The 19,482-nt window shown below is 35.3% G+C and overlaps 1 protein-coding gene across 2 annotated transcripts in view; it reads left to right on the forward strand.

The window, feature by feature from the left end:
* CORIN (corin, serine peptidase) overlaps positions 1 to 19,482 on the forward strand; it is a 211,302-nt gene that overhangs the window by 70,313 nt on the left and 121,507 nt on the right. For both annotated transcript variants that reach the window (XM_074229502.1, XM_074229503.1), the window contains exon 4: positions 6,910 to 7,120. In XM_074229502.1, coding sequence (XP_074085603.1) covers positions 6,910 to 7,120 — 211 coding nt within the window. The remainder of the gene's footprint in view (positions 1 to 6,909; positions 7,121 to 19,482) is intronic.

Genomic DNA, 19,482 nt, shown 5'->3' on the forward strand with positions numbered 1-19,482 from the left:
GCCACCATTTTAAGGGAGTGGAGAACCTGGAATATCATGTTCCAGAAGGCAAAGAGTATGGGTTTATAGCCAAGAACAACTCAGCAAAACTGAGTGTAATACTACAGGGGTGGAATGGACCTTTAATGAATAAAGCATTGCTGATGAAAAAAGAGTAAACTATAAGGATACTTTGAAATTCTAACAGAGGAGTGAAGAGAAACATAAATAGGTAAAGTCAAAGGAACAATGATGGACAAAGCAAGGATAAAGTACTTAGCATTCAAATATGGGGAAATGACACATATGTCCTCTCTGAAATATATCATCATTAAGGTTGATAGGAGTCCAATTAAACAAGACCTGGGTATGGTGGCATTATATCTTGATAGCCTTAAGAAAAGAACAGAAAGGGGAAGAAAGGGGAATACATTGTGGGGAATGTAAAGAAAGGTTAAAGAAAATTGTCTCATGCAATGAGGATGTGCAAATACTGCAAAAAATGTAAATGAGAGAATGGGGAGAAGTTAATACTTGAACCTCACTGTCATCTGAAATAGCCAAAAAAGGAAGAATATATATGATGCGTGTTGAGTGGTTCTGTTGATTTGCTGTGACCCCATTTGGGATTTTCTTTATAAAGATACTGGAGTGGTTTGCCATTTTCTTCTTCTCATTTTTAAGATGAGAAAACTGAGTCAAACCCCTGACCTTCCCAGGGTTACATAGCTAGTAAGTATCTGGGACCAACTTTGACTGAGTTCCTCATTTCCAGGCCCTGCTGCATCACCTAGTTGCACCTACAGAGTTGAATGCAAGATAACAATTCACTCAACTTTAAAAAAGGAGGGAAAGGGGAGAAGAGGGGAAGAAGAATTGAAAGAAGGGTAGATTAAAGGAGGGATTAGTCTTAAACAAAACAAATGATGAGGATATACAAAATATTTACTGCTCTTTTTGAAGGAGCAAAGAGTAGGAATCCAAGAGGGATTGGAGAATGGATGAAAAAGTTATCGTATATAAATGTGCTGAACTTCTATCCCTATAATAATAAGTCAGGATTCAAGAAAACTAATGATGAAATTTTATCTACTTCCTGATAAGGTGGACTCAAGGTGTATATAGAAAATGTGGTCATTTATTTGATTGTCTGTAGGTCTTTGTAAGGGGTTTTGCCTATTTTGTGCTATTTTGTGCCAGAGGAAGGGGGTTTGTGTGAGAGGGTAAGAAAGTAGATATTGGATAATGAACTCAAATATAATATTTAAAAAAAGAAATGATTATCACTTTTTAGTAATGTTGTCTATATCTTCCTTACTCTAAGATAAATATTAACATTTGAATATGAGTTAAAACCCTAACCTGGCATCAGTGAAATTATTATTATTTTTTTAAGAAAGATTTTATTTATTTTGAGTTTTATAATTTTTTCCCTAATCTTGCTTCCTTCCTCCACCCCCCACAGAAGGCAGTCTGTTAGTCTTTGCATTGTTTCCATGGTATACATTGATCTAAGTTGAATATGATAAGAGAGAAATCATATCCTTAAGGAAAAAAAGTATAAGAGAGAGCAAAATTACATAATAAGATAATATTGTTTTTTTTTAAAAATTAAAGGTAATAGTCTCTGAGTTTTGTTCAAACTCTACAATTTTTTCTCTGGCTATAGATGGTGGTATTCTCCATCGTAGATACCCCAAAATTGTGCCTGATTGTTGCAACTCCATTAAGGTTGATCATCACCCTCATGTTGCTGTTAGGATGTTCAGTCAAATTATTAATTGGTCATATGTTAAGGTTCAAATGGATCTTAGTAGTCCAAGGTGTTCAACAGACAGATGGCAGATGACATTTGCAGGCAATGCTCCCCATTGCAGCTTGAACTTGATTAAGATATAATTGGGTTATAATCATCAAAATAAATAAAACATAATAGAACATGGATAATATTAATGTGTGATTTTTAAGTCAGTAGACTGTCCAGAGGATTCCTTAAGTCTGATATAGTAATGCCTGTTTCTATTGTTTGACACTACTGATCCACCCCCTCATTTTATAGATAAGGCTACAGAGAATCAGAGAAGATAAGGAACTTGGCCAAAGGCTTAGATAATAAATAAAAAAGAACCCTCAGGATTTGAACTTAGATCCTCTGACTGCAAATCCATTGTGTTTTTCAGTTCACCACACTGCCCCAGAAATTAACTTAGCATCTGATTTCATTTAATTGTTCTTTACAACAAGTTTTCTGTTTTTCTTTTGTTTTCAGGTCAGCTTCTAGGTATTTTACTTTCCCTTTAATTAACATAGTTTTTATTTGAAAGGATGTTATGTTAATCAGACCTTTTCTTATACCAACAATATATCACACAGGGGTATTGTGTTATTTTTACACATATGCTTTTTCATATCCCCATAGAGTAGTACTGACCTATAACATGTCAGCATTGGTCTCCAAGTGCTCTGACTTGAAAAGTTTAAGGATATGGAATGGAAGAAAAAGAAATTTTCCCAATGTCTTTCATCTTGGCTAGGACAGTTAGAAGGAACAATAGATGTGGCACATTTCCAAAAGTTCTCTGCCATTGCAACCCACAGAAGAAATGGTTTCACATGGAGCACAGCATGGAGTAAGCCTGTGAAAATCCATTACTACAGGAGTTAATGTGCAAAAAATTTAATGCTGCAGTTAGATTCTGAGAAAGACTGGATCACTCTCAGAATAATAATGATATTTGTCACTCATGAAAACATGGATAATAAAATCAAATATGTCAATAAATAAGCCAAAAGATTTGAGTTGAATATTTCTTGGAATTAAGAAAATTTCAAGTGATCTTCTTTCTCATGTATTTTTGCCTCTAGGTATATACCCAGTTATATTTCTTATGTTATTTTGCTCCACTCTCCAGGACCTTTTTCTTAATTATTAATTGTAAATGCTCATTCCAACTCATGTGACTTTTGCTCTTATGTTTTCTTCATAAAGAATGTTCTCCCCACTTACATTCAAACTGGATCTCTCCTTCAAGTTTTACATCAAGTTGCCTCTCTTCTGAACTTTCCCAAATTACTCTAACCCATAGTGCCCTTTTTTTCCCTCAAAACTCCTAAAACAACTATTAAGAACAGTGTGAGGCACTGGACAAGATGTTTATTTGTCTGTAATATTTATTTTTTATCCAATCATTTATACTTCTTTGTATTTTAGCTAATTGCATGTTCTGTTTCCCCAGGTAAATTCATAGGACCATAGATCTTAGAAATGTAAAACCTTGTAAGAGACTATAGAATCATACAATTTGAGAGTTGGAAAGACCCCAGAGGTTATTCAGTTCTATCTCTCCCTCTGTAACCATTCCAATGTTTCAACATATGTTTGTGTCACTTCCCTGCTCAAGATTCTCTATTGACTCTCTTGACTAAGATAAAGTGAAAACCCTCCAAAATTTTACACCTTCTTCATTGCTCAGTTATGCCCAACTTTCCATGACCTCATGGATTATAGAACATCAGGCCTTTCTATCCTCCATTCTCTCTCAATGTCTGACCAAAAGCATGTTTGTTCCCAACATTTCCTATCCATCTCATCCTCTCCTTTCCCCTTTGCCTTTTGTCTTCATTTTTCTCAACATCAGAGTTTTTCTACTGAGTCCTGTCTTCTCATTATGTGGCTAAAGTTGTAAAGCTAATCTTCAGCTTTAGTATTTTATCTTCTATTGAATAGTCTGAATTAGTTTCTTTAAGTATTGACTGATATGATCTTTTTGTTGTCGAAGGTATACTCAAATTGTTATCTTCATTACCATATTTTGAAAGTGTCAGTTCTGTGATACCTGGCTTTCCTTATCATCCAACTCTCAAAACAATACATTGTTCCTGGAAAAAATCATGGCTTTTGTTGGCTTTTGCTTTTTTAGTATATATGTCCATATTTGCCATAGTTTTCCTTCAAAGGAACAAGTGTCTTTTAGTTTCATAGATGCATGGCTGTCTACAGTGATCTTTGAGCCTAAAAATATAAAATCTGAAGTTGTTTTTATTTCTTCTCTTTCTGTTTGCCAGGAAATGATGGGACCAATTGCTAAGATCTCAAGTTTTTTTATTTTAAGCTTTAATTTTGTTTTTACCTTCTCTTTCACCCTCATCAAGAGACTTTTTAATTCCTCCTTGCTATCTACTATCTGACTGCTCATCTGCATATCTGTGATTATTGGTATTTCTCCTGGCACCCTTAATTCTGGCTTCTGATTTTGCATGATATACTCTCCTTAAGCTAAGCAAATAGACAATAAGCAGCCTTATCATATACCTTTTCCAGTCTTAAACAAGTCAGCTGTTCCATGTTCTAACTTGCTTCTTGACCCGCATATATATTCCTCAGGAGATAAGTAAGATGACCTGGTACTCTCATTTCTTTGAGGATCATTCACATTTTGTTATGATCCATACTATCAAAGACTTTAGTGCAGTCAGTGAAGCAGAAGTAGATTTTTTTTTTTTTTTTTTTCTGGAACTACCTTGCTTTCCCCTTAATCCACAGGTAGTTTCTAGTTCTTCTGCCTCTTCAAAAGCCAACCTCCTCTTCTGGCAATTCTTGGTTCACATATTGCTGAAACATAGCTTGCAGAATCTTGCTGGTGTATGAAATGAGAGCAATTGTTGGGTAATTTGTGCTTTCCTTGGCATTGAACTTTGGAATTGAGATGTAAACTGATCATTTCCAATACATTGGCTACTGTTGAGTTTCCAAATTTGCTGGCATATTGAGTGCAGCACTTTAACAGCATCATCTTTTAGGATTTTAAATAACTCAGCTGGAGTTCCACTACTTCCACTAGCCAACAACAATAACAACACCTTCCCAGATTTATTTCATATTACTTTTCTTTTGAAAACTATATTCTTTTCAAACTAGTCTATAATTGTTCCCTTTAGTTATTACATGACTGTCTAAATACTTTTTCACAGGTTTAAAATATATTCCCTTTTTTTCTATCTTGTCCTTTTTTTTGACATGTTTCCCAGTATCTGGCTAATTTCATTAAAGTTCTCTGATGCTCTGTTTGGAGCTAGCATTCTGTTTCTTCATCCAAATGAACGTTCTGATCTAGTATTTAGTACCTAACTTTCTTAGTTGTGATGATTAAGAGATGATTATTGGCTTGGAGAGTAGTTTCAGTAAAGTCAAATGGACAAAAGTCAGTTTGCAAGACTAGGAATTAGACAGTACCTAGATGTATATAAAAGGATCAAGGGAAGTTTTTTGTAGGATAAGGAAGAGTTGAACATGTCTATAGGTACATAGAAAAGAGTCAGTAGAAACAGAGAAAAATAATGTTTTTTTTGTTGCTTGCTGCTACAAGGTTCTGGATGAGGCAGAAGGGAAAGAAGTAAAGGGAAAAGTGAGATGAGCAGTGGTGAAGAAGTTGGACTACCTCTATTCTGAGATGGGAGGGAAGAAGAATTGTGTGGTGGTAATAGTGAGAAATTTCAAGGAGGACAGTGAGAGGATTAAAGAAGTTCCTGTAGGGTGGCTTTGATCACAGTAAATCCTTACTAAATGATGTTTGAATTTAATAAAGAAGATGATATAATGTGTGGGGATCTGAGCTGAGTTTGAATATCAACACTATTGTTTAATTTCTGTAGAATCTTAGGCAAGTCATTTAACTCCTTTGAACCCAATTTTCTTTGTAATAAGAAGGTTGGACTGGATGATGTCAAAGTCCCTTTCTAGTCCTACATCCTGTAATGACAATAGTAATAGTGCTCAGAATCTCAAATCCACATGGAATGCAAAGAAATTAGAACCATGTGGGAGCAAGATGGGGTACATATCACTCTCATTTTATTTACTACTGGAGTTGCTCCAAAGATATTTTTTCATGAGGCTTACAGAAGGTGAGTTTATGCCTTAATACTTTTATTCAGTTACAAAGAAATAATCATTTTTATCTTCCTGCACAACATTACAGTGAGCATTAAAAATTAAAGAACAGCAATGGTAGTAGTAAATCCATTTCAGGACCATTTCAATTTCCATTTCAAAAAATATAAGGTGGGCCGGCTAGGTGGTGCAGTGGATAAAGCACCGGCCCTGGAGTCAGGAGTACCTGGGTTCAAATCCAGTCTCAGACACTTAATAATTGCCTAGCTGTGTGGCCTTGGGCAAGCCACTTAACCCCATTTGCCTTGCAAAAACCTACCCCCCCCAAAAAAATATAAGGTGAGAAGAATAAGACCATTAATAACAAATAAATAAATAAATGATCTTCTGTTTTGCATAGGTATTCACAATAGCTCTACTAGATAACCATTGCTATTACTATTTTTCCTTTCCTTTCCTTTTTTTTTTTTTTGATGAGACCACTGAGTATTTAAGTCTTTTGTTCAAGATGAGATTTGGGTATAATGATCTCTCTGCTAGGCCATGTTACATATTATCTTATGAACTAAATTGAATGGACTCTTCTCCATGAAGTGGGAAACTAAGCCATTTTCTGTTTGTGTGTGTGTGTGTGTGTGTGTGTGTGTGTGTGTGTGTGTACACTGTTAATCAGTGAGAACTTTTAAGGATAGATAAAAAAGGATTGGGCTAATTTCTATATGAATGAGATTATGGAGTTAACAAGAGTGCTAAGCATCTGTGAGGATCCAGAGAAGATGGTGCACCATAAATCATTATGCCTATTATTATTATTATCCTGTTCCATAGAGTTAAGAAGCTCAAATGAGATGATGAACATTGAAGTACTCTTTTTTTAACATGAAGTACTCTTAAAACATTATTGCAAATGTGATTTAAATGTCAATCACTATTCTATCATTTGCGTGATGTATCTTCTGCTGAAAGCCACAGTATGCAATAGTGCATTGTTTTAAAGACTGGTTTGTTGTATCTTAAATGTGATCCTTTTTATTTCACAGGTGCTTGTGTAAATATTGTCAGCAGCCAATGTCAAATGCTGCCTTACAATGACACTACTCTGACATCCATTCTTTCCATCGTGAAAAGAATTGAACTGGAAAAGTTCCTGAAGTTCTTCAGTTATCTCAACCGCCTCGGTTGCTATCATCACATCATGCTGTTTGGCTGTAGCATTGCTTTTCCTGAATGCATCAGTGATGGTGATGACAGGTATTTGGAAACCAAAGTCATTCATTGATAAGAGCCAGTAATAGCAAAATTCTAAGTATCTAATCAAAACAAAAGGGTCCTAAGATATCTACTACTTCTTGAGTTGTAATGGAAACCATTCCATCTACCATTATTCCTCAAGCAATCAGTCATAACTAATTACAGTTCTTTTAAAACTAGAATTCATGAAGACTCATGTAATTTAATGGAAGGGGAAAATTAATTAGTATAACTGCAATGATGAGTAAAATTCTTCATACTTGTAAACATTTTTCTGAATAGTGGTAGTTTTAAAAATGAATATTTTTCTTTTACTATCATCAGTGGAGAATATATCATCTAGTTATATGCAATATCTGTAATTCTAGCATATCAATTTCTAAGTCTGTTTTAAATATAAACAGATCAACCAACATTTTTATGCTTTAAAAATGTCAAAATTACTCATAGAACTAAATGGGTGTATGAATCTAATTTTCAAATGCAGATAAAATTTATTTATGTTGATTTGTTTAATTTTTATGATGAATCTTAACTAGGAGACATTAAGCCATTCATTTATTTGTTAAAAATGTTCATTATTATAGCCTTTAGGAATGATTTAAAAAAATAAGCAATCTCAGAATATATGCTGACTTTTAGATAACCCATAGCTTCTAGGAACAAACCTTGACAACAAAAGTTTAGCTATAGTAGAAGCTTTCAAGGGAAAGAAAGATGGTAACTGGTCTTTGTGAGTTAAAAATGTAAGACTGGAAATAAGAAGTGCTCATAGTTTCCTCTTCCATGATGGTGTAGTGAAACGAACAAATTTTAAAGTGACACAGACCTCAAAACATAACTTAGTATTAATTAAATAACAAGTAAATAACAGGCTCCAAAGACTTGAAAAGCATTGTAAAATAATGTATGAATTTTAATCCCCTTTTCAGAAATAAATTAGATGGAACCTTTTAGTGAACTGAAAACTCTGATCCTAATACTAATTTTACTACTCAATCACCATAGGATAATAAGCAAGCTAGGTAACACTCTTTGTCTCACTTTATTGAATTCAAATCTTGAATAATCTATTCAGTTCCAGCTATGTGTAAGGAACTATGGTAGGTGCTAAGGACAGAAAAAACAAACAAGACTTATCCTTCTACTTGAGTTGTGGAAATATTAATCCTGTTAAGCAAAAATTTTGGATCCCTGTCATCAGTTGCTATTTGATCTATTCTATTTCTTTTTATCAAGTAAGTTCTTTAAAGTCAGGGAATGTATCTTCATTATCTACATATTCTTTTCTGATCCCATGCCTTACCAGTAAGTGTTAGGTGTTTTATGTTTTTTGAATGTTAAATGACTGAATTTGTATTGAAGAATTGGAAAATAATTTTAATATTGAAAGCAAACCAAAATCATAAAGATTAAATATGCTGAGAAAATCTAACTTTTTTTTCCTTTTGCTACTTGGAATTATCAATGGTTTTATTTTTAAGATAAGAAGCTGATCTTAATGTATAATTACATTCCTCACTAAATAAATAAGTTTTTCTACTGCAGAGAAAATATATGGTTCTTATGAGGTTTAGAATTTAATTTGGAGTAGATAATGGTAGAATGTAAAAAGATATATCCAAAATGCCATTTCCTTTCAGATCTTCTAGTTTGTGTTACATATTTAAAGAACTGATTTTTAATATTTCCTACAGTGTCAAACATAGAGGGCCAGGGCTGGAGTCAGGAAAAACTCATCTTCATGAGTTCAAATATGGCTTCAGACACTTACTGTCTGTGTGATCCCAGACAAACCACTGAATTTGTTGGCCTCATTTTTCTCATCTGTAAAATGAGCTTTTTACCACTCCAGTTATCTTTGCCAAGAAAACTCCAAATGGCTCATGAAGAGTTGGACATGACTGAAACAATAACAAAAATACAAACAACTTTTGATGGTTATTTACTCTAAAACATGTTCTTAGGATGATTGCGCCAAAAACACTGCTTAAAGGAGGATTTGAGGAGCCTAACTGACTTCTTTTCCATGTGGCTGAAAGGATAATGTTTGTCTAAACCCCACACAATTGCCAGAGACAATTTTATTTTAAAAGACACATACACACACATACACATACTTGCTGATGTTGATTCCTTTCTAGCAGGAATGATCTGTTAATTCTTTGACAAGTTACAAAAATTCTTGGCATTAGTATTCTCTGCCTCTGGTGCCCATTATTAAAAAGACTTTTATCATCAAGAAGTGCACAGCCATGCATTTCTAGTACATCTGGACTTGCTATTTTAAAGAAATCTGGAAAAGACCAGATCACAAAGATATTAATAAAGGAAAACTATAGGTGGCAAAATTAATCAAATTAGTTCTTTTCCAATGAATTCCGCATAAAAATGAATTTTATCAGAAACATGAGATATCTTTTTCCTCATATCTTCCTGTCATTATAGTTTCTATTTAACACTCTGTTCTTAATACCATATTTTATTTGAGTGTTACTGCTAATATTTTACTATGAATTTATTGTTCTTTTTTCTTTCATATATTTGGCTTTTTAAGCTCACTATATTCTTCCTTGTCCTTTTATTTTTTAATTTTTTAAAGATTTCATTTATTTTGAGTTTTACAATTTTTTTTCCTAATCTTGCTTCTCTCCCCATCACCCCTCACAGAAGGCAATTTGCCAGTCTTTAAATTTTTTTCATGGTATACATTGATCCAAATTGAATGTGATGAGAGAGAAATCATCCCTTCATGCTATCTTCCCTCTGATTGTATTTTTTCCCCCTATTTCACATTATCCATATTACCTACTATTTTCTTTCTGAATACCACCACCTTCAGTGTGTTTGCTCTCCTATATCCACCCCTCCCCTTTCTTTCCCCTATCCCTTTTCCCCTTTTTCTTCCCTTCCTTCTGTTAGTTCCCCTTTTTCTCCCCCTCCCTGTCTCCACCCCACCTTTTCCCACTTATAATTCTTGAAAGGTAAAATGTTTCTTAAGTTACCTGAGTGAAGCCAAGTCTGATGCGAGGAAGATTCAGGTGTTTCTCATCCTCCCTCATTCCCTTCTATTACAATAGGTCCTTTGTACCTCTTTATGTAATGAGATTTACCACATTCAATCCCCTCCATCTTCCTGTCTCCTTCCTGTCCCCCCTTTTAAGGAGGTAGTGTTTTTAAATCATTCTGAGTCACAGAAAATCATGAGTATCCATCACTTCTGGATAATTCTATTCTCTCTAATAGAATTACAATTCTCTAGAGTTATTAAGAGTCTTTTTTCCCAAATAGGGATATAGCTAATTTCTTCCCATTGGATAGCAGTCTCATGGATAAGTCATGAGTGTCCATCACTTCTGGCTAAGTATATTCTCTCTGAGAGAGTGACAGTTTTCAAGAGTTATGAGAATCTTTTCCCCATGCCAGGATATAGACAGTTTCATCTTATCAGATAGCAATATTTTTTCCCTCTTTATCCCCCCCCCCCTTTATTTACCTTTTCATGTGTCTCTTGAACCTCCTGTTTGATGTCCAAATTTTTTATTTAGCTCTGTTCTTTTCATCAGAATTGTTGGAAGTCTCCCATTTCATTAAATGACCATCTTTTCCCCTGGAAGAGAAGGCTCAGTTTTTCCCAGATAGTGGATTCTTGATTGCATTCCAAGTTCCTTTGCTCTTTGGAATATCTCATTCCAGGCCATTGGATTCCTTAATGTTGATGTAGCCAGGTCCTACATAATCCTTACTGTGGTTCTTTGGTATTTAAATTGTTTATTTCTGGCTGCTTGCAGGATTTTCTCTTTTATCTGATAGTTCTGGAATTTGGCCACAACATTCCTTGGTGTCTTCATTTTTAGGATCTCTTTCCAGAGAGGATCAGTGTATTCTTTCAGTAACTATTTTGCCCTCTGGTTCCATGATATTAGGGCAATTTTCTGTCACTAAATCCTGTAATGTTAAGTCCAGGCTTTTTTTTTCTCTTCAATGTTTTCAGGAAGGCCTATAATTCTCAGGTTGTCCCTCCTCAATCTGTTCTCAAGGTCAGTTCTTTTGCTAAGGTATTTTACATTTTCTTCTATTTTTTCTATTTTTTGGTTTTGTTTAACAGACTTTTGCTGTCTCATGAAGTCATTAGTTTCCACAGACTCCATTCTTTTTTTTAGAGAAGAATTTTCTTCATTTACCTTTTGCAATTCCTTTTCCAATTGATCGATTCTATTTTGGTAAGAGTTTTCCATTTGACCAATTGAGGTTTTGAGAGAATTGTTTTCTTGTTGCAAGGTGTTAATTTTCTCTCCCAAATTTTCCAATTGGTTTTTAAATTCCTTCTTTATTTATTCAAGGAAGTCTTTCTGTGCTGGAGAGCAGGTCATATTCTCCTCAGAAGTTCTAGGTTTCTCTGAGATAGTGTCTTTTCCTTCCAAGAATTTTTCTATGGACCCTCCTTTGCGCTGGCCTTTCTTCATTATCCTAAGACCTTGTGTTGGGGAGGGGCTAGTTCACAGAGATTTGGTGTTGGAATCACTAGACTCATTGAGTCTAATATCTCCACCTGACCAGTAGGTGGTGCTAGAGATTTTGCTCACTGTGTGTACTATCTCTAACTGGCCAGTAGGGGTGCTGGTTGCTTTCTCTGGAGTGTCTGTGACCTTGATTGAGGTCCTCTCCTTTGGCCTGCAGGGACTGGTTGAAGCTGCAGAATACTTTTATCTTTGATCATGGGTGGCCTCTACTCTGGGGAGAGGTCATCACTTTCCTTATTCACAATGGAGTTGATTCTGCAGCTCTGCCTTTGCCTGGGGTGGAAGGTGAGCAGTGATTATGTTTGTTCTGGGAAGAGGCTTCAGCTCAAATGAAAGTACAACTCTGAATTCCTCCAGACCAGAGGAGCCTAGGGATCCATGTCTGCAGCTCTCCTGCACCAGAACTCTTCCTCCAGCCCTGCCTACAAACTCCCTCCAGATGGTCATTGCCATAACTAATGCCTCTGATCCCTAATTAGCTCATGTCCCCATGGCCCACCAGGCTCTAGCCCCACCACTGATCAAGCCAGTCCAGTTCTCAGGCCCTCAGGCTCCTGGGCTCCTGCCCCACAGCTAATCAGGCTAATCCAAGGATAATCCAGGCTCCCAGGCTCTCACTGGTCTGGTCTGTGTTCCCAGCAGAGTCCACCCTCCATGCCTGAACTCACCTGGAAGACAGATCCTGAGGTGAATGTTCTTCTCCTGGCTTTTCTTTCTGGGTGTTGTAGATTGGATTTCTGTTAAGAGGTTAGTTTCATATTCTATATGAGGAAAGATCAGGAGTGCTTTAGCAATGTGCCTGTCTTCTCTCTGCCATCTTGGCCGGAAGTCCTAAACTCACTATATTCTTAAATGTAACTAAGAATATGTTCTAAGGACAAATATTTAAAAATTGAAATGTATTTTTGAACTTGTCACTTGTTAAAGGAAAATATTATTGGGTTTCTAGTAGTTTTTAGAAGAATGATTCTTGTTTGTACCTATTTTTGGGTTCCTTTCCCTTTCCCCCTTACCTCTGTTTCTGCTATTTTCAATAACTTCTATTGCTTAAGGTAAGAGATGAAACTGGGCTTTTGTTTTTTGTTATTGCTTTGTTCCAGGGATTTCATAGGCAAAGGAAGCTCCTAATGAAGAAACTCATTTTTATTACAGTAGCCATTTTGCAACTCATAATTTTTAGAGAATTGCCTAGGGCCTTGAGAGATTGAGTGACTTACTCATAGCTACAAAAAATGTGTCAGAATCAGGATTAGAACTCAGGTCCTCTTCACTCAAAGGCCTAACTTTGCTTCTCAGAAAATTTATGGAATACTAGATTCTTGGATTAGTAAATATCTTCTGATTTGGGAAGGATCCACTCTCTATATAGTAATAGAGCATCATTTTCTGATCATTTCATTAGAACCATGATTTTTATTGCTATCTTTAAGGCTATTTGCAGACAATATATTGTGAATATAGATTTGTTCTTTTATCAGTACTTACTCTATTACTAGGAAATGGTTGATTCTTGTCCTTCATTATTGAAGAAGAGCAAAATGACATCACTATGTTTGAGACAAATTAGTATGTCCAACTGGCTGATCAGACCAATACGAGCTTGGGATGCTCTACCACAGGTCGGGCATAAATAGTCCTTGTGATCATCTGAGGTGGGTACTCTAGTTTAAGAATGTTATGTTTCCTTTGAGCTGCTTCAATTCTGCATTCCTCATAGAGTGCAGCACCCTCACTGATGAGGACAAACCATGCTGGGCAGTCCTATGCCAGTGTCTCCCATGCTGTACAGTCAGTTACTGAGTTCCTCAATGAGATCTTCAGGGTGTTTTGGTATCTCTTTTAATGACCCCCTTGTGAGTGTTTGCCCTGTGTGAGGCCTCCATAAGTTTTCTTTTGGCGAGCAAACATCTGGCATCCTAATAACCAGATCGTGTTGCCCATCGTAAATGTACTCTCTGTAGATGTCACATATAACTAACTTGGAAATATGAATTTTCTGAATATATCCAAACAGGCTGATTTTTCAGATATTGGCTAATGATGCTATTTCCCATCAGCCCCATATTATACAACACCAGTGTTTAATAACTATTGCTCTTCCCTCCATTGAATAGTGAAAGATTTACTCTGGAATTTTCTGCAAAGGACAGATCAGATATGTTCTAGAAATGGTTTGTTATACTGTTGAAAATGTACCAACTGTAGATCTTAGCAAGGTCAGCCACTTAATTTATTTTTTTTGTCCTTAGTAATAAATTGTCCTCTATTATTTGTTAATGCATAACTTTAGGTATGAATACAATGGAAATAATAGTAATTCATTGCCATAATTTATTAAATCTGAAAACCCATTTGTTAGGGAATTATTTCACATCTGTGAAATAAAGCATTCCATGTGTCTTTTGTAATTTGCTAATTTCCCATCCCATCAGTTCTGGAAAGTATTTTAAATATTGATGGAAAATAGAATTATTTGGGTGAGAAGGAGTCACTGGAAAATAGCATAAAAAGATTACCACCCCAATCACAATAGAGGTAGTTTAATATTAGTCCAAGCTGTTCTAAATCACTTGAATCCTCAGTCCTTTGCTATGTCCAAATTTGCTCTGGTTCTGTGGTAATACCACTAATATTCTCAAAGTTATTAAGAGCTACTGCTGTAAGCATCATAAATTATAGGATCACAGATTTGTAGCTGGAAGGGCCTCCACAGGCCATCTACACTGACCTACTCATATTACAGTTTAGGACACTGAGGCCAAGAAAGGTTAAATGAGGTCAAGTGACTTCCCTGAGGTCACACAAAGAATAAGGCAGATAGGTGGTTCAGTGGATAGAGCATTGAGCTGGGAATCAGAAAAAAACAATTGAGTTCAAATCTGGGTTCAGATGCTTACTTGCTTTATGATACTGGGCAAGTCATTCTGCCTGTTTTCTGACTTTTTTTAATGAGAATAATAATCATAGTTGTGAAGATAAAATGGGATGACATTTGTAAAGTGGTTTGCCAACTTTAAGGAACCAGATAAATGCTAGTGATTATGATGATGATTTGAAGAAACTAGAATTTAAAGTCAGTTTCTCTGACTCCAAATCTAGTGGAGGTTTTTTTGTGTTTAGATCTCAGTAGTGAACATACTTGTCTCCTAAAGAGAATGACAGACTACAGCAAGATAAAACTCACTGAAGTCCAAAGGGAAGGGAATTCCAAATACAAGATTTTTAAGCAATTGAACTAAGAAATCAATTTAACTGAGTATTGTGTTTGTAATAAGGTATGCATGGTAAGAAGTGCTTGCCACATTGAACTGGGAGTCAGGAGCTGTGAAATCACTATGGAACTACAGTCAAGGTCCTTGGCTCCTACCAAGACCAAAAGATCCACAAAATGAGGAAAATATGCTCCTCTTGGAATGTTGTCTAAATTATCATTAAAAATTATGTCATAATTTTCATTTTCAATACCAGGAAGGTGCTAACAATTTGCTATCTAGGTGGAGAAGAGAAAACGTATCATTTGTAGGAGGGAACATTATGCATAGGAATTCTTTAACTATAACCATCCTCTTGTTCAACCATTTCCAATTATTTTGACCTCATATGGAGTTTTCCTGGCAAAGATATTGGAATTATTTGCCATTTCCTTCAACTCATTGAACAAATGAGGAAACTGAAGGAAATAGGGTTAATGACTTGCTAGGGTCTCATAGCTGGTGTGTCTGAAGCCAAATTTGAATTTGGAAAATGAGTCTTCCTGACTTGATGCTGGGCCTGGTGATCTATAGGTGCCCCATAACTATCCTTTATAGTCATGTACAGGAAAATCTCTTCCTTGCTCTCTTTCTACACCCAAGACCATAGTACTTTGGGAGGTCTCAAAAGAGCATCATTATGTCATCTATGCAGCAACATAATGTCCCTTACTGGATTACTCACTAGATGACTTTTCAATAACATCTTGTTTTGAGTGAGGAATTTTCTCCTCCTACCTCCTTTTATGGGGCTGACTTTTTCCCCATTTGCTTTGATTAATCCATTTTCATTGAATTATATAGCCCCCCATGTGATCTATGACAGATAGATATGAAACAGTAGGTCAGAATATAAATGTAGACTGACTTTGGGTGCAGTATGGGTCCATGAACTTCTTTAGCATGTGTTCTAATTAGAAGAATTTATGATACTAGCAATTTGGTTTTCTTCTTTCTTTTTTTTAAATCAAATTGACAAGAGATTTATCAGTTTTACTGTTTTTTTTCATAAAACCAGCTCTTGGTTTTATTTATTAGTTCAATAGTTTTCTGGCTTTTGATTTTATTAATTTCTCCTTTAATTTTTAGAATTTCTAATTTGGTATTTAACTGGGTGTTTTTAATTTGTTCGTTCTCTATTTTTTTAGTTGCATATTTAGTTCATTGATTTCCTCTTTCTCTAATTTATTCATGAGAGCATTTAAGGATATAATGTATCCCCTGAGAGCCACCTTAAGTATATCCCATAAGCTTTGGTATGTTGTTTCATTATTGTCATCATCTAGGATAACATAATTAATTCTTTCTATAATTTGTTGTTTGATCCACTCATTCTTTAAAATGAGGTTATTTAGTTTCCAATTAGTTTTGGGTCTATATCTCCTTGGCCTAATATTGTATGTGATTTTTATTGCATTATGATCTGAGAAAGATGTATTCACTATTTCTGCCTTTCTGCAATTGATTATTGGGTTTTTATGCCCTAGTACATGGACAAAGTGCCATGTACTGCATAAAAGAAAGCATGTTCCTTTCTATCCTCATTCAATTTCTTCCATAAGCCTATCTTATCTAGCTTTTCTAACAATCTATTAACTTCCTTCTTGTTTATTTTATGGTTAGATTTATCTAAATCTGACAGCAAGAGGTTGAGGTCTCCCACTAGTAGAGTTTTGCTGTCTATGTCTTCCTGTAACTCCTTCAATTTCTCCTCCAAGAATTTGGATGCTATACCATTGGGTGTGTACATATTTTGTATTGAAATTACTTTATTGTCTCTGGTATCTTTTAGGAGAATATAGTTTCCTCCCTTATCTCTTTTAATGAGATATGTTTTGTAACTGTTTTGTATGAGATAAGGATTGCTACCCCTGCTTTTTTCTCTTCAGCTTAAAGCAAAATATATTTTGCTCCAACCTTTTACCTTTACTCTATATGTATCTCTCTACTTCAAATGAGTTTCTTGTAAGCAGCATATTGTAGGATTCTAGTTTTTAATCCACTCTGCTATTCACTTACATTTTAAGGGAGAGTTTATCCCATTCACATTTAAAGTTATAATTACTAACTCTTTTTTGCCCTCCATGTTATCTTCCCTCTGTTTGTATTCCCCTCCCCCTTTTCCCCTTTATCCATATTCCCTGGTATTTTGTTTCTGAATACCACCACCTTCAGTGTTTGCCCTTCTGTATCCAACCCCCTCCCCCTTTTTTCCTCTTTCCCTTTGCCCCTTCTTCCTTCCCTTCCTTCTGTTGGTTTCCCTTTTCCTCCCCCTCCCCCTCTCCTTTTCTCCTTTTACCACTTTAAAGGTAAGTTACATTTCTTAACTGAGTGTATGTATGTTAATTTTAAGCCAGTCTGATGAGAGTAAGATTCAGGCGGTTCTCACCTCCTTCCTTCTTCCCCTCTATTGCAATAAGTTCTTTGTACAAATGTAATGAGATTATGTAATGTATTAATGCAATGAGATTTACCCCATTCAGTCTCCTCCATCCTCCCATCTCTTCACTGACCTCCCTTTTGAGGAGGTATTGTTTTTAAATCATTCTATCTGAATCACAGAAAGGTCATGAGTGTCCATCACTTCTGGCTAAATATATTCTCTCTACTAGAATTACAATTATTGAGAATTATTAGAGTCTTTCTCCCAGGTAAGGATATAGCTAGTTTCATCTTATTGGATAACTTTCTTGAATAAGTCATGAGTGTACATCTTTTCTGGCTAATTAAGTTTTCTCTAATAGTTACAATTCTCAAGAGTTGTTAAAGTCCTTCTCCCCGTTAGGGATATAGCCAGTTTCATCTTATTTGATAACAGTTTTTTTCTTTTTTTCTTTCCTTCCCTTTTTGTTGTTACCATTTCATGTGTCTCCTTGGAAACAAAAAGGAGAAATAGCCCAAATAAATGCAAAACATAGTTAGATCACACAGTGGATAGCATGGAGTCAGGAAGACCTGAGTTCAAATCCAGCCCCAGATACTCACTAGCTATGTGACCCAAGACAAGTCATTTAATCCTGTTTGCCTCAGTTTCTTCATCTATAAAATGGGCTGGAGAAGGAAATGGTAAACCACTCCAGTATCTCTAAGAAAACCCCAAATGGGGTCATGAAGGATTAGGCACAACTGAAATGACTAAGCAACAACAAAGTTACTATGCCCTTCCTTAAGGAAAATCTGATATAAAAAAATTTCACCTTGTAAAACAAGTTATTTATAGTACTTTTCAACTAGAAAAGGATTATTCATTTTACCAAAATTTTAATACTGGGTTTCTCTAGGAAGTTTAAAAGATGATTATTAAGTTATCTTTTATAAATTTACAAAAAATCTGTAGATATTATTATAACATATATTAATAAAAATTCTATGTGTCCCTCATTTTGGGGAAATAATAAAGAGCAGAAGCATTTATTGCCTGAAGTAAGGAAAACCTGTGTAGGTAAAGTTTATTTAAATGCTTATAATTCTGCATCTTAAACATAAAATTCATTTTTGACAATAATAACTAGGACACTTTAGCATTTTCTTTTCAGCCAGGGAGAGGGTGACACCAGGACTGTGGAGTGAGAAATCAAAGTTCCCTACTTTTTAGCCCAGTGACTTAAAATAATCACTTTGTCTTTGAGATTTCATTTTTCTCATCTATAATGTGGGGTTGTGAGGGGATTATTGTGACCAAAGTACATCATTGTATTTTGTAAAGCCAGTATAGGTATATGTGAGCTATTATTAGTATGTGTTAGAGGAAACATTACAATAATTTTGTGAGCAGTACAGAGATGTGTTGGCAGCACTATTGTCATAGCTGTTAAAGATTTCTGTCACTGGTGACAGAGATGAGACTAATGTTTAGAGCTTTATCTTTTTCTAGGCTATGTTAAGGATTTCTACGACACATTTAATTTATTTTTCACCTCGCCACTATGGTGATATTACCTTCCTAATATGGTATTTCCAATCATCAGAGCTGGCTCTCATAGTTTTCCAGGGTTTCTTTGTAGGTGGAGGCTTGATTGTTGGCAAGGAGATATTAATATGTCAAATTGTAGTTCCTCAGTGTCACCAGAATGCTAAAAAGCAAACTAGGCTAACCCCAGAGAATACTCAGTTCAATGAAAAACATAAACAAGTGGTCCCAAGTCTTCCTTGTTGTTTGAAAAATAGGCTAGTTATTAATGCTTTCACACTATTTCATCTTCACTGTTCTAGCAATTAAGAGTCTCAAAGCCAGGAGCTTGTCTTAAGAGAACCATTCAAGAACCTATTCTCTGTTTTTTCTTCTAAAACCTAATTTTAGAATGGAAGGTTTAATGATATTCTAATGTGCATAGTATATTCTCAGGGAAGATCACCCAGAAACTTAGAAAAACAATCAGGTTTAGGAAATTTCCTTTTTTAAGATCACTGGATTTCTTTAAAAATGAATTTAGTACACATGAAAGTTATAGGAGTGCCAGAATTCTAACTTTAATGGAACAAGGCAGATTGGGGTGATGGTCATTGATTTATACCTGATATAATAAGTACACACACACACACACACACACACACACACACACACACACACACACACCTTTTTAGACAC

The sequence above is a fragment of the Macrotis lagotis genome, chromosome 3 (genome assembly GCF_037893015.1).
Source record: "Macrotis lagotis isolate mMagLag1 chromosome 3, bilby.v1.9.chrom.fasta, whole genome shotgun sequence".
Lineage (NCBI taxonomy): Eukaryota > Metazoa > Chordata > Mammalia > Peramelemorphia > Peramelidae > Macrotis > Macrotis lagotis.